Below are 16,691 nucleotides of genomic sequence, written 5' to 3'. Positions count from 1 at the left end.
GCTCAATATGATTGAGCAGTGTGGCATGGAAGCATATAAATACATATGTGTATATACATGTGCGTACATATATGTGTATACAACTATGTATTGCTAATGTGCATGTGTGTGCCTGTGCGTGTATACATATACATGTGTGTACATATATGGAGGTATTCTGCTATATTAAAACGAGCATAAATTCCAAGAAAAAGAGCATGAGTCACTCTATACTCTTCCCTGGCCAGAGGGTATGTTCCACACCTCAGAGGCACTGATACCATGGAGAGGGCCCAGAAGCAGGTAGGTAATCATGATGGTGAGAGTCCTTGAGTGTGTGTTTTATAAAACTAGGTTCAAAAATAAATTTTGTCCTGGGAATGAGAAGATGAAGCATGATATCTGTCTTGAAGAAAAGTCATGTGGAAGACAGATTTGACTGAATCTCTTTAGGCCTAGAGAACATGAATGGGAGAGATGGGTAAAAGTAATTTTTTTAAGTCAAGTTTAGACTAGATATGAGGAAAATATTCCTAACAATGAGAATTGTCCAAAAAAATGAAATGAATTTCCTCTTGGGGGCCAGGTCCCCATCACTGGGGGTCTCTAAGCAGAGACAAGATGACCACTGAAAGAATATGTTTTAGTAGGTATATATCGGATTGAATGGATGTTGAAGTATTTTCAGGCTCCTAGATTCAGGGATTTAATAACCAAACACTACTCAGGCCTTCCCTGCTCCATCATTCTTTCATGAACTTTTTTGACCTTTCTAGAAACTAGAAAAGAATTCTCCTTCCAGAAGCCCTAAACCTTCTAGTTGGGAAATCCTCACTAATCAACAGTAATTTTTGATAGTGATTTGCACCTGGGAAAAATTTTTTGTTTGATCTTCCTCAGGGAACTAGGTGATGCCTCATATAGACACTGTCACTTTTCCTGAACTTGACTTTATAATTATTGTTCTGTGGGGAAATGATCTCAGAGTATACCATAGCTATAACAATAGCTCAGCTCTCCCCCCCCAAAAAAACCCTACCCATATACGCAAATACACACATGTGCTGGTTCCCGTACCCCTGCTCATCTCTAGCCAAGAGGCAGAAACAAACCTGGTGTGAGTCTTTATGTCTCGGGGTCCAAAGGAGGGAAGGGGAGAGAAAATGACTTCCAGGAGATGGAGGAAGGACCAAAGGAGGTATTTCAAGGGATAGGGATAGGAGCCTGGGGGGTGGGAGGGAGGCAGGGAGCAGGGTTCCATAAACAGAAATAGAGGGCATAGGGTGAAGGAAATAGTCCCTTCTTCACTCTGCCCTGGTCTGACCAAAACTGAGGAATATCATTAGAAGGCCATATTTTAGGGAAAATGTTAAAATCTCAAGCATGTCCAGAATCAAGTAACCATAATGATAAGTAAACTAGGATCACATAGTGACCATGCCACAGAGGGGTAGGGAAAACCAAGGTAGACATTTAGCCTGGAAAAGGAGACTATACGTAAGGATAGGGGCAGAGAACAGGGAATTAACATCTCACTAAGTATTTCTATAGTGTTGGGAAGAATCTGCTCATGGGCACGTTTCCTTCACATGCATTCCAAGAGTCTTCATGAAATTAAAGTCGTATATCTTTGATGATAGTGCATTTTGGCAGATTGTATCCAATGACTCCATCTTTCCTAGGTCTCATTGAAATCAGGAGTTTAAATTTATTAAGAAAATAGAACTAAACTATACTTTGATCACATTAGGGAAATTTTAGCTCACAGATCACAGAAAAATGATTGTTCATCAAAGGAAAAGCATCTCCATCACATAATTATGCATTAGGAATGTTATGCAAATTTAAGGTAGTATTCTGTTGAATGGCATGAAGTATAGATTGTGCTGAATGGTTTATTGATACTCAGAGTCAAGCAAAACATAGAAGTTGATGTACAAATAAACAGCAATTCAGTCAGAGATAGAGTCCCAGAGAAGCATATTCAGTGGTGGTCAAAGCAGAACATTGGGGTATGCACTCCAGTCAAAGGCACAAAGCCAGTGGGAGTCTGGTTTTCCGTAGGGTTTTCAGATGAAGGCTAGCTGTGGCAGCTGCCATATCTTCCAACTTCATAATGAGGTCAGGGAGCATGGACTAGAAGCAAAGAGGCATCTCTGAATATTAATCAGAAGATCTACTCAGATCAATGAGGAATGTGGAATTATATTTATTCCATATCAGTAAACTTGCTCAAAAGTTTCAGCAGCCAGTTCTATCAGAACTGTTTCTAATTTAAACCTAAATTGTATCAGATTATGTAACGGAAAACAGGCCTGAGAGAATGGGGACATGGGTTCCTCTGGCTAGGCAAGGAACTTAGTTGTTTGTTTGTTTTTTCAAAGTTCTTTTTTCTTTTTTTTTCTTGGAGGGGAGAAGGCAAGGTAATAAGGGTTAAGTGACTTGCCCAAGGTCATACAGCTAATAAGTGTGTCAAATGTCTGAGGCCATATTTGAACTCAGGTACTCCTGACTCCAGGGCTGGTGTTCTATTCACTGTGCCACCTAGCTGCCCCTCATTTTATCAGTTTTAAATAGTAAAAGCACAACCATCAGCCTCAGAAACAGAAAACTGATATATAGAAAAGAGATGAATGGAGCTAAAATTAATTGGAAGGCATATAATTTCACATAGAGAAAATGCTAGGACAAGAATGAAGGTATACAAGTATCTCCATGAAGATAGGACAGGAGCATAAGCTCTCCCTAATGGGCTGCTTACTGATTTATGAAATAGATCATAAATCTCTAATAGTGCTTCTGAGGCAAGGGTCCAATCTGAACACTGATTCTGTTCCAAGGGGTTAACTGGGAGCAATGGAAAGGACTGGAAAAGCAGTTCCACAAAGGTAGAGGTTAGATTTTTCTGGAGATCTCATTGTTTTCTTTCCCTTGAAAAGGCAAAACCAAACCTAAATGATCACAGGACTAACCTGGCCAACCCAATCCAAGGTAATCAAACAAGCAATGATTAAATACCTACTATATACAATGTATTATGCCTGGCAATGGGAATATAATGACAAAGTTAAAGTAAAAAATAATATAGTCCCCACCCTTCAGGAACTCTTATTACGGTGGGGTTGGGGGGGGGGGGGAACAGATAGGGAAAGGTGAGAAGAAGGGAACAAGCATTTATTTATTAAACACCTACTATGTGCTAGGCAACATGAGAGACACTTTACAAATGCCTCATTTCTATGTCTCATAATTACAAATATCTCATCTATAATATTAGTATACTCATGTGAGCCAGTATCCATACTGAAATGAGAAGAGAGTATTAATATCTAATAATTAGAAGTTTTTCCAAAGAACATTACATCCGGTAAGCCTTGAAGGAAAACCAGAATTCTAAAGGGTAAAGGTAAGGATAGAGAACCTAGGGATAGGATTGGGGGTGGGGAGCACCAAAGTGGAGAGGGAAGGGGGAGGGGCAGGTTGGACAATGGCTCAAAGACAGGAGATGTAATGTCCTATATCCTTAGGGCAATAGGGAACCTCTGAAGTTTCACATGCAGAAGAATGACATGGTCAAAATTGAGCTATAAAAAATTGAGGTATATAAGGGAAGATGTTACCCACTTTCAGAGAAACAGCACAAATAAGTGTAGTACAATCTTACATAGCTATATATGAATGTATGTATGTTTGTGTAAGTGTATGCATGCATGTCCGTATGGATGTCTATATGTTTGTGGGTATACGTATATATATGAACGTGTGTGTGTGTGTGCATTTGTATGTGAGCACTTAATTGTAGCTTTCTTAGAGGGGAGGAAGGGGGAGAAAAAGAACAAAGTAAAAAGCACACAACAGAGACAAAACAAAATCTGCCAGGAAATAAAGAAAAGATAGACATCTCTGAACACAATGTGTAGTATTTTTTTTTTGGAAGGCGGAAGGTAGGGCAAGTGGGGTTAAGTGACTTGCCCAAGGTCACAAGACTAATTTTTTTGTGTTAACTGTAGAAGGTTGGATTTGAACTCAGGTCCTCCTGACTCCAAGTCCGGTGCTCTATTCACTGTGCCACCTAGCCACCCCAATATGTAGTATTTATTACATAGCCTTTCTTGAAATGGAAATTTATTGCCTTATATTTTGAATCTTATGTTCTGCTGTGCACATAGCAATTTTTTTTTCTTTTCTTATTTTGTATTTAAATTTTAGTATCAAGTTTGTTTCCTTCTTTCTTTTCTTATTTCCTATTTAAGTTTGAATTTTTTTTAATTTACCAAAAAAGAAAAATATAAGAGAAGCAGATTATATATCTCTCACAACTATGAGCAGGTGATGAATTCAGAGGCAAAAAAAAAAGATTTAGGGGAAATTACAAAAAATAACATAGATAATTTGGATTAATGAAATTTAATATCTTTTGCACAAACAAAATTAACCTATCTAGAATATGAAGTGAAGCAGCTGACGAGGAAAAAGATCTTTGTATCAAATATGCTGATAAGAGTTTGTTCTCTAAGATATCTAGATAACTAAGAGAACTATTAGAGAAAAAAGTCATTATCCCAAAGATAAGTAGTTAGGTTTGTGATCAACGAATGCTAAAGGTCTTGTGGCTCATATCATATGACATCATAAGGTAAATCACCTCCAAAATCTTACAGAGCCCTTGGTCAATGGATCCAAAACAATATTGAGTCTTGGGCCTAGAGTCTCCCTATTCTTTGGGGGATGGGAGCTGAAATCCACTCAGAAGGACTCATTCTCTGAACAGGACTGTTTATCTCTACATTCCAACAACAGAAAAAGGATTTTATATGATTTGCCTCCAGTCTGTTGCTTATGAGAGACTGAGCCTCAAGGACTGTGGAAATAAGAATAGTCCCTTGAAAAGCTAGTAACTGGGTAGTCCTAAACTCAAAACAGTACATGGTACATGTGCAGGACAAACACCAACCTACCCTCCCTGTATAACGGGTCTTTGGCACGTGTTCAGATGACCTAAATTGAAAGCACCATATGAGAGACTCTGAGGCCCTGCTTCTGGAAGAGGACATTCTGCCTTCCCCTACCACATAGATAGGAATAGCCTCTTTCCATCATCTGCTTACCTGGAACTAGCTACATCTTTTTTTATTATTCCTTTTTAGAGGGGGGAAGGCTAGGCAATTGGGTTTAAGTGACTTGCCCAAGGTCACATGGCTAACAAGTGTTAAGGGGCTGAGGCCGGATTTGAGCCCAGGTCCTCCTGACTCCAGGGCCGGTGCTCTATTCACTGTGCCACCTAGCCTCCTCAGAATTAGCTACATCTTTAAAATTACTAACCTACAACAATCTCTTTACACTGACATCCTGAGGTAAAAGTCTTGTTCATACACAGTATGAGCACTGGGCACTAAGCTGGTTGCAGGAAGAAATACCACATAGGCCCAAGAAACTGCCTTGGGCTTTGGGTCCAATTCATTTGTTTTTCTCAGTTCTATAAGGGAGTGGAGCTCCAGACCCAGGAACTTGAGCCATGGCAACCTTGGAGTCAGGATTCTGGGCTGAATGCTGCTGCCAGCCCAGCTAGAAAGACCTAAGAAACCAGGATGCCAGGATGCCAGCACAGAGAGGGATTTGGAACACGGGTATACTAATGATTTCTAGTTACTGAGCTATACTGTGAATCTAATCCTCTTCCCCTTCCCAGAGCATGAGGTGAGATAGGGAGATTATTCCCAGGAAGTGTTGGGGAAGAATATTTGTATGTTTGTTCTTACTGTATCTTTGTGAAAGCAAATCTGTCTGTTAAGAGATTAAATAGACCTCGTAGGACCTCTAAAATTGGAGGAAATAGAATCAGGTGGGGACCTCAGGCAATGGCAGAAATGAGGGACACCAAAACCTTAAGATACCTGGTATTGAAGGACTCACTCCTCCTAGTGGAGGAGTAAATTATAACCTTCAGGTAGCGGGAACCAGAATAGTCAATGTTATCCCTGTAAGGTCCTATGTGACCCTCACAGGGACTGAGGAAGATTCTTCTATCAGAAGGAACCTCCTTCTTATTTGGAAACTCTCATTAATAAGCAGTCATCACTGAATGCATAGTAAAAACAAGAACTAGGATTACTAAGGCTGAGCCCTACTACTACTAATAATAGGTAACATTTATATAGCCTTTACTATGCACCAGGCACTGTGCTAAAAAACTTTACAATAATTATATCATTTGATCACCACAACAACCTGATGAGGGATGGCTCACAATAGGTTCAGCAGGAACTCTGATCTTGTCTAAGACCAGAGAGCCTGCGATTCAGTCTTGAAAGAATTCAGCTCAGGCTAACTTGGAGTCAGAGTGGTAAAAGATTATTATATGCCTTATAGCAGGCAAGGATCCTTAGGGGACCTGCAACCTCAAAGGGGTAGAATTAAGATTTATATAGAATCATCCGTAGCTGAACCCGTGCCAATTATGCTAACTAGGTAGGTCAAGGGCTAATGGAGAAGTGCCCAGTCTGCCACCCATCATTGTCATGTTTGACAAGATTGGTGTCTGGGAACCAAGGTTAACCGGAGACTCAGGGGATGATAGGCTAAGGAGTTAACCCAGAGATAGGGTCCTGAAGGATTCATTGAGGCAGCCAAGGAGTCAACCTAGAGATAGGGTACCAAAGGATTCATGGGGGCAGTGGGACACTATACAAGGGGGAGATAATAGTTGCCTAAGCTGGAATGTTTATAGATACTTTAGTGAAGGATTCATAGGAATAGTTTGTTATTGTTCCAAGCTGAGATAATTGTTGCTGGTCAGAGTTATTGCTCTGAAGCTAGGGGCAGGGGGAGAAGGGGCAGAGTTAATGCTCTGAGACTGGGGCGGAGGGGGGGGATTGTGATTTTACAAACTGGTTTTACAGACTGTTACAAAGTTTTACAGACTGATGTTACAAATATAGATCCCAAGCACCCCATCAAACCCTCTGAGGTAGGTGCTATTATTATCCCCATTTTACAGATGAGGAAACCAAGGCAAAAAGATGCTTAATAACTTTCCCAAGGTCACACAGTTAATAAGTGTTTGAGTTCAAATTTGAACTCAGGTCTTCTATACTCAAAGCCCATTGCTATATCCACTGTATCATCTAGCTGCCTTACTAAGGAGTAAGGTCCAGATCCCTCAGGGTTGCCATTTGGTCCTGTTACTGTAGTGGAAACCTAAGCCAGCAACTACTAGTCATGCTGGGCTCCGCCCTTAATGATGTAAAGCATTGCCTACAGCACCTATTATTACTGTCCTGACACCAAATATGGACCTCTTAGGAGGGACTCCAGGTGCAGTGAATCTAGCTTCTTTCTCTCTGCCTACTGGTTAGCCTGAGCATCTCAGAAAATTTAGCCATAGATCAGAGTTCTATATTCTGACAGAGAGGGACAGAAGAGGAACAATGTCTTCATTTTTTATCTGAAATCAAACCTTCTCTGAGATAGAAAGGACCTCAGTGGGTCAGTCCCATCCACAATGCACCAAACAAGTGGTCCTCCTTGTTTGAAACTTCTGTTTGAGGACCTCTGGTGGGTCAGAGCCCAAACCTTGGAATAGCCCTTTGGGGTAACTCTAACGGTTTGTGAATTTTTATTTACCTAAAGCATAAATCAGTCACTTTACAACTTCCTGCCTTTGTTTCTAGTTCTATTCTCTAGAGTCACCCCAGTTAAGTTGCCTTCCCCTTTTCTGTATCAACCTTTCAAATGGTTAAGGATAGCTGTCAGGCCCTGCCTCCCTCTTCTCTTCTGGCCCTAACTCAACACTCCATCTCCCAGCTCACTGACTTCACACAAGCTTGAGCCTACAATCCATAGAGTCTGCAGTCTACACTCCAATAATGCTTCCTTCATTATAATCTTTCATGAGAATGTCACTGCCCTCCCTAAAATTCTAGTGCCTCCCTGATGTTTTCTCAACAAAGTTTAATCTCCCATCCCCAGTATTCATCACTCACCTCACTAGCCTCTTTCTGCATCGTTGGATCAGAGACTTGGATTTGGAAGAGGCCTCAGAGGCCATTGAATATAATGCCTTCATTTTACAGAAGGGGAAACTGAGGCCCAGAGGAGAAATGATGTGCTCAAGGTCACACAGAAAGTGAGGAGCAGAGCCATAATTCAAACCCAGGTTCTCTAATTCCAAATCCCACCTTCCTCTGAAGTGCATCATGCAACCTCACATCTTCCATAGCATTTGCTAAAGTTTTCACCAATGCCTGACATAGATTAACTCTCATTCTCCCTATCAATCCGCATCTTGGGGTAGGCAGCTAGGTGGCACAATGGATGGAGCGCTGGGCCTAGAGTTAGGAAGACCCGAGTTCATATCCAGCCTCATATATTTACTAGCTCTATGATCCTAGACAAGTCATTTCACCTTTACCTGTTTCTTATTATGTGAAGCAGGGATGCTAATAGCACCTACCTCCCAGAGTTGTGAAAATCAAACGAGATAATATTTATGAAGCACTTAGTGCCTACTATGTTCTAGACATTGCACTATCTAAATCTTATTATTACTATTTCAATGAGAAGCCATGTCTGTCATTGAGGCTTCCCCTAAATTATCCCTTCAAACAAGTTTCTCAAAACACGTTGCCTGGCTCTCCTTTGTCCACATCATACGTTTACTTTTAATGTTGCTTTTTATACTTGTATGCATGTTGTTTTATCCTTGACCACTGTACTACACACTTTGAAAACAGAGACTATATAATTTTTCTCATAGTACCTGCAAACTCCTGTTTCCCCAGATGGGCTGAAAGATTCCAGTATCGTTACAGTCATACAGTCTTTCTCTCTCTCTAGATGACCCTGGCTCAAGTCTTCTCTTCAAGACCCAGAGAATACTTCCAAGTAATATATGCCTTGGGATTGTTTTCCTCTCTGAGACTGGAATTGGGATAGTAGCAAATTTCTTCCTCCTGTCTCTTCTTATTTTAAAGATCCTTGCTGGTCACAAGATGAGGCCCATAAACCTAATTCTCACTCAGTTGATCTTGGCCAATGTCACCATGCTTGCTAGCAAGGGTATCCCACAAACATTGTTGGTTTTTGGTTGGGACAATTTCCTGGATGAAGTTGGGTGTAAAATTGTGTTTTCCTTTTGCAAAGTGAGCCAGGGGCTTTCAATTTCCTTCACCTGTCTCCTTTGTACCTTCCAAGCAATCACCATCAGTCCTAATGACTCCAAGTGGGCAAAGTCCAAAACCAGAGTCTCAGAGGTCATTGCCCCCATCTGTCTCTTACTTTGGAGCCTCAATCTTCTAATTGAAATTCCTGTACCGATAACTGTGAGAAGCCCAAGGATCAGCACCAACATTACATATAGGATAAATACCATGTTTTGTTCTTTTGGAAGATTTCTGGAGGCTTATTGGATCATGAGCATTCTCAGAAATGTGCTCTTTTCAGGACTCATGATCTGGACTAGTGGCTACATGGTACTCCTTCTGTATAGACACCACAAGCAGGTCCAGAATATCCATAGCACCAGCCTTTCTCCCAGAGCCTCCCCTGAGATCAGAGCAACCAAAAACATCCTCGTGCTGGTGATTTTCTTTGTCTGCTGTTACTTATTCAACTCCATCTTTGTGCTTTGTTTCAGTTCCGTGCATCAAAGAGGTGTCTGGCTGCTGCCCACTTCTGCTTTTCTGTCTCTCTCTTTCCCAGCTCTTAGCCCCTTTGTGTTCATCTCCCAAGTTCATCAACCCTGCTGTGTTTTCTGGATAACTAAACAACCCAATCCCCCATAATGACCTCATGGGAGGTCGATATTCAATCAGTAAAACCAATCGATCAATATTTATTTATTATGCACCTACTATAAGCCAGGCACTGTCCTAAACACCAGACATATATTCTTCCCAGAATCCATCATTCCCAACACACACACACTCCAACCCATGAAACATCTTTTCACAGGGAAAAGGAACAAAATGTCACTGATCTAGACACAAAAAATGGGACCAAAATCTTCTAATGTAGAAGGGTCAGAAGTTTAATATTCTCTGCAAATTAAAATATCTCATGGCCACATTTCCCTCCATATGTTGTCTCCCCATTGGAATATAAGCTTCTGGAGAGCAGGAACTGGTTTTACTTTGTCAACTGGACTGAACCAGCCTCTAATCTGTGGGTGACAAGAGCCAAACAAAGCAGGCTAGAGACAGGAGAGTGAGGAATCAAACAGAAGTTTAATTTCAAAGTGAGAGAAATGGCTTGCAAGGAAAGAGGCAGATTAAACACATGTGCCAGGACCCCACCCCTAGTGGGAAGACCTGCTCTAGTGTGACTAAATCTCAGTACTTATACCAATGACTACACAGTGAGTTATAGTCCTGACAATCAGAGGAAACAGCAACAATGAGACGTTTGATTCATAGCAGGACTTCATGATCAAAACATGGATATTTGTCTGAGCCTGTCTGGCGCTTGTCCAAGTTGTGAGAACACCTGGTGCTGGTCAAAGCAATACAGTAATTATGTAATTTTGCCAGAGGGGGAGAGCATCCAGACGGCGAGCTCAAAGGATAGTTGTAGGGACAGCCAGGTGGCACAGTGAGTAAGAACGCCAGCCCCGGCATCGGCAGACCCGGAATCGGTTCCAGCCTCAGATACTTGGCACCCACACAAAAAATTACTCGCCGTGTAACCTTGAGCAAGTTACTTAACCCCAATTGCTTACAAAAAAAAGATAGTTGTTATGCCAAGCTCAGGGTACAGCTTGTTTGCTGGGCCTTAGTTCTGGAAAACGGTGTCTACTAATATCTTGACAGCCTTGTTATTTAGACCATGGAGTAGAAGACACAGAGGCATAGGAAGTTTAAGTGACTTCTAGCATTCCTAAGTTGTAGAGCTAGAAGGAACCTGTTGAGTCCTGAAATAAATCAAAGTCATGAGTTGAGGAATAAAGCATCTTTAATTAAGACAACAGGGTAGCATATCTGACACCCTGAGGGATATCCAGAAGATTTCACAACCAAAGAGACCCATGAAAACATTTTTATAGTTTTAGAAGGAGAGGGAGAGGAGACAATATGAGGTAGCAAGGTCTGGTCATGAGACCCCCATGGCCCTTGGCAATTTGGGCAAGGAAGGCCATTTCATTCTAACTGTTTTGCCCTTCATGCCATGAATCCCAATAAGAACACTAGAATTTGAGATCCAGCTTGAGCTGGGCTCCCCACAACGCAACATCTCAGCATGGGGGGACATAGGGTGTGGTTCAGCTCAACCTAATCTCACTATATTAAGGGTAAGAAGATAAGGACATTACTGGAATTTTGACATAGTCATGATGATATACAAATGAATTTGTGCTTGAGCTCCCCAATTATCCAGGTAACTTAGAAGGGCTGTATAAGGACTGGCTATATTAGCTAAGATACAGAGTGGCTTGTCATACCAACAATCCTTTGTGGTGACTGAGAGTCACAGCTGCATCACCATCAATTAATTCAGTAATTAAGGCTAGGTAAGAAACGAGACAAAGAGTGGCCTCTTTTACCTAGTCAAAAAAAAACAAATCAGTCTAGGAGGGGAAGATCCTTAGGGTTTCTGGCCAAAACAGAAACAATTGCTATTTACATTCACTCTGAGCCATCAGGCCCAGAAGATGACCACTAAGTGGGGCTTGGACTGGCACCTATTGTAGGCCAATCAAGGAGAGCTAGAGTGAATTGGATTTAATGCATGGTCCTTAAGAAAGAAAACTAGCCTGTAAACCTCAAAATATCTTGTGAGGTTTCAGTGATGAAAATTTCCATTCCTTTGGGCAGAGCACCCTAAGGTCTACCATATGGACAGAGGGAGAGGAAGGAGGGAAGAGAAGGGCATGGGAGGGAAGGAGAGGTCAAGGTTTCCCACTGCAACTGAAGCCATCTCCAGTCATCCTAATTTATAATCTTGCCACTGGACCCAGATGGCTTAGGAGGAAAAAGTGAGGCGGATGATTGCACAGCCTCACTCAAATCCAATTCACTTGCATTTATGACATCAACTCCCTGATTTCATGGTCCTTTTTGAGAATGAAGGATAAACAGGGTGGCTAGGTGGCGCAGTGAGTAAAGCGCCGGCCCTGGAGTCGGGAGGACCCGAGTTCGGTTCCAGCCTGAGACACTTAACGCGCACACAAAAATACTAGCCGTGTAACCTTGGGCAAGTTACTTAACCCCACTTGCCCTCCAAAAGACAAAAAAAAAAAAGAATGAAGGACAAACAACAACAGCAGCCAAGAAATAGATACTGGGAGTGACACAGAGTTCAAAAAATAGATTTAATCTAAACCTGATAGTTTAATCTGGCTGGGTAGGGGGAGGGGTGTAGCTTGTGAGGCAGATTTTTATGGTCTTTCCATTTGCTAAAGTATAAGTCTGAGTAAGAAAAATAGGTTCAGGACCTAGACAGAGGGGCAACCTGGGTGATGGGAGCTGTCCACAGTGGGGTGCTGAAAACAGACAGTGTATCCAGAAACCAGTGCCCCAAGGGTGTTCCTAAGACTAGATCCATTCACCTAAAACATGAAGACCGGGTTATGGAGCACAAAATCTGCAAAATCAAGGCATGGTATGGTCAACAACTTGGTAGCAGAAACACCATCGTAGGACTTCCTGTCCTCCTATCCTATCAAAATAGGTCTGTTCCATAGCTCATTATACCTGATCAGGAATGAACAACATTAGAGGAAATAAGAACTGAATTGATCCTCTTCCAAGATTATCACAACTCAGTGAAACAGACATCAGGGCAGGAAAGAAACTGAGTCCTTCAGAGCTGAGTATTGACTACTGTTCCTTTTTTATCCCCAGTACTTAATTGATATTGGGAAAGGGGGGTTTCCATTCAAAACAGATGAATGATAATTTGGTCAAGGAAATTCTGTGTAATAGATGGTAGGACTCAGACAGTCCGTGTCAGACAGGCATACTAGTTTGAACTTCTTCCATGGACTGGAACATGAGCTGCATGGCCCTTCTTTTTCTTTCTATGATGATCTTGCTCAAATCTTCTCTTCAAAGCACAGTGGAGTTGGGATGCTGGCAAGCATAACCTTCCTTTCTCTTTATTCTTTTACTTTCCTTGCTGGCCACAAGATCAGTGCAATAATCCTGAAAACCCCCCATTCCTGGCCAACATTTGACTTCCTGGATGGTGCTAGGTGTAAAGTTGTCTTTTTCCTTCACATGGCAAGCCATGGGTCCTGTCTCTAGAGTAGCTTCCAGGACACCACCATCAAGCCCAGGGACTCAAGGAGGAACAGAATATAGAGCCAGAGCTCCCCTGCTTTTGCTTCTGGATCTCTAAATATACAGATAAAAATCCTGAATCAGTATCTGGGAGAAGCAAGAGCACAAGGATCCCAACCAACTTTTATATGAGTTTAATATTGTTTATTGTTTGCTGGGAAACATTTTGGGTGTTCCTATAATCTTTAGCATTCTCTGAAATGAGCTCAGTGTGGGGCTCATGGTCTGGGCCAGTGGCTACAAAGTGTCTCCCCCGAACAGACCCCACCACCAAGTCCCAGACATTTCTACATAGCACCAGCTTCTCACCTAGAGCCCTGGCTGAGATCAAAGCCATGCAGACCAATCTGTTACTGGTGAACACATTGGAGCCCTCTTCACTCAACCCCATCCTTACTCTTTGCATTCCTTACTAAGAACAAAAGGCCCTCTGGATGCTATCAACCTGTCAACTCTCTGTTTTTAAAGTATCAGTTTTTTTGTGTTGAATGCCCAGGGCTCTAGGCCCACCAATTTTATTCCCTAGGGAAAGAAATATTCGATTCCCAACCTGGCCTCCAGTGTTACAACTTCTCTTCCCAGAAACTATCCCCACAACCAACAGAGTTTTAGAATGTAAACTCCTTGCAAATACTTTGGTTAACTTTTGTATTTGTATCTCCAGGACCTAGCACAGTGTCTGACATAGAGTAGGAACGTATTAAAGAAACCTAATTGATTAATTGCCACATAGAGAATGAAATTAATTTCTAATCTAAAATACCACAAAGACCCCAAATTCACCTAATATATATACATGCTGTACCTCTTTTGTTTTTGTTTCTTTTTCTTTCTTTCTTATCAAATCAAATTCAATAGAGAAAATGTAAAGTTTACACCTGGAGACATAAATCAACTTCACAAGTCAGAAATGGGGAGGCAATAATAGTTTTTGTTTTGAAAATGATTTGGAAAGTTTTGTGGACAATAAGCTCATTATAAGTCATAAGGCTGATGTGACAGTGGAAAAAACGAATGTAATTTTAGTGAAGGTGTGTTATAATACATCCTGTGGAATAGAGATTCTGTGCCAAGGACACCTTTGCAGAAATAACACAGCAATCAGTAGTGAGACTTCAATTTTTAAATTAAAAAAAAAAACATTATTGACCACTGAGCAAAAAAAACCTATGACTCAGTACAAAAGGAGGAGAAAGAGGAAGAGGAGGAAGAGGAAGAGAAGGAGCATTTATATAACACTTTAAGGTTTGCAAAGCACTTTATAAATATTATCTCATTTTGTCTTCATAATAACCCTGGGAGATAGGTGCTATTATTATCATACCCATTTTGCAGATGAGGAAACTGAGGGTGAGTGAGGTTAAATTAATTGGTCAGAGTCACAGAGTTAATTTGTCTAATATGTCTCAGGCAAATTTGAACTCAGATCTTCCCAACTTCAAATTCAGCACCCTATCCCAGTGGGTAGCTAAATGGCACAGCAGAAGTCAGAAAGACTCATCTTCCTGAGTTCAAATCTAGTCTCAGACAACTTACTAGCTGTGTGACCCTGGACAAGTCATTTAACCCTGTTTGCCTGAGTTTTCTCATCTGTAAAATGAGCTAGAAAAGGAAATGGCAAACTACTCCACAATCTGTGGCAAGAAAATGCCAAAAAGGGTTACAAAGAGTCAGACACAACTGAAATGACTCAACAGCAAAAACAAAATCCCAATGCCACCTAACTGCCTCTAAGCTCCAATCAATCACCAAGTATTTATTAAACACATGCGATATTCCAGGAACTGTGCTAAGTGCTAAGGATACAAAGAATGAAACAATACCTGCCTACAAGGACCTTATGTTCAAAGGGAGGAGACAACAAGTATATGTATATTTATAGATATATAGATATGCACACACACACACATATATAGTATAGTATAGTATAGATATAGATAGTATGTAGATACTATGTAGTATAGATAGAATGTGTGTGTGTGTGTGTGTATATACATATACTCAATATTAGATGAATAAGCACAAATATGTCCAAAGTCATTAACTACAAGGTAGTTTGGGAGTAAGGTTACTAGCAGATGGGGGCAGAAGGGAAGAGAGGTTTCCTGCAGAAGATGATACACCCGCACCATCTTACACTTATCTTGCAAGAAGAGATAACCTTTAGGGGGTAAATATAAGGAAGGAATGCATTCCAGTGTATGGGAGTGCCAGTCCAAAGACAATACAAAGGCAGTAGATGGAGTGTCATGGTGAAGGAACAGAGATCTTTTCAAAGGAATGACCTATGTTCTTCCTGTCTTTTCTTCCCAACTGTTGAGTACAGGAAAAGTCTTCAAGCCTATCCCCGGAAGGGTGAAATGTAATCCTGTCAGGTGCAGCTAGGTGGCTCAGTGAATAGAGCACTGGCCCTGGAGTCAGGAGGACCTGAGTTCAAATTCAACCTCAGACACTTAATACTAGCCATGTAACCTTGGACAAGTCACTTAACCCCAATTGCCCTGCCTTCTCCCCTCCCCTCCTAAAAAAGAAAAGTAATCCTGTGAACACAATTAAAGCCTGGTATGGGTTCAACGATCACATCTGTTTCATTTCTTTCCTAACATAGGTCATACAAGAGAGAAAGAGAAAGACAGAGACAGAAAACCTTTCTTTGAACCTAGGAGTGATTCTAATTGGTAGAGTATCATGATTGTTGAGAAGCAAAAGTTCCACGAATGAGAATGGCAGACACTATCTGCCCTCATCATTTCTCAGGTGGAGAATTGTGTCCAACACCAGGGACCAGATTTAAAGAAAGACATTGATAAGCTGGGGGGAGGCGGGAACCTAGAGTGGGTTAAGCAGGAAAGTGAAGATGCTTGAGTCCATATCACATACTTATCAATTAAATAATGAACTGCTCACACTAAGCCTAGAGGAAAGAAGACTCAAGGGTCTTGTTCTGAAATGCTGGAAGGGTCGTCATATGGAATAAGGGTCAAACTTGTTCTGTTTGACCCCAGAGGTCAGAACCAGGATTAACAGGTAAAAATTACAAAGAGGTCATTTTACTCTTAATGTCCGAAAAATCTATTAATTAAAGCTTTCCAAAATGTGCATGAGGAACTTCAAGACAGAGTCAGTTTCCCCCTCCTTAGAAGATCTAAGCAGAAGGCTTTGTTATCATTGTTCAGTCATTTCAGACTCTCTGTGATCCCATTTTAGGGTTTTCTTGGCAAAGATACTTGAGTATCTTTTCCTTCTCCATCATTTCCTCCAGCTCATTTTACAGATGAGGAGACTGAGACAAACAAGGTTAAGTGAGTTGCCCAGGGTCACACAGCTAGTAAATGTCTGAGGCCAGATTTGAACTCAGGGCATCCTGCCTCTAGGTCCAGCTTTCTATCACTGTGCCACCTACCTGTCTCTTACTACCTCTTGGGTATGTTATCCTGG

General features: G+C 41.3%; 1 protein-coding gene across 1 annotated transcript; it reads left to right on the top strand.

Moving 5' to 3' along the window:
* The first annotated feature begins 261 nt into the window (after window positions 1-261).
* On the top strand, window positions 262-9,761 carry LOC138160153 (vomeronasal type-1 receptor 4-like). Its single transcript, XM_069086694.1, has 2 exons — window positions 262-298; window positions 8,815-9,761. Exons 1-2 carry the CDS (start codon window positions 262-264, stop codon window positions 9,759-9,761), a joined length of 984 nt encoding a protein of 327 aa, XP_068942795.1.
* The last annotated feature ends 6,930 nt before the right edge of the window (window positions 9,762-16,691 follow it).

Source organism: Petaurus breviceps, unplaced genomic scaffold, assembly GCF_028583685.1.
Source record: "Petaurus breviceps papuanus isolate PSGF00001 unplaced genomic scaffold, PetGlider_PUasm1.0 180, whole genome shotgun sequence".
Lineage (NCBI taxonomy): Eukaryota > Metazoa > Chordata > Mammalia > Diprotodontia > Petauridae > Petaurus > Petaurus breviceps.
The sequence above is the reverse complement of the archived record's forward strand: the minus strand, read 5'-3'. Positions and strand labels throughout refer to the sequence as shown.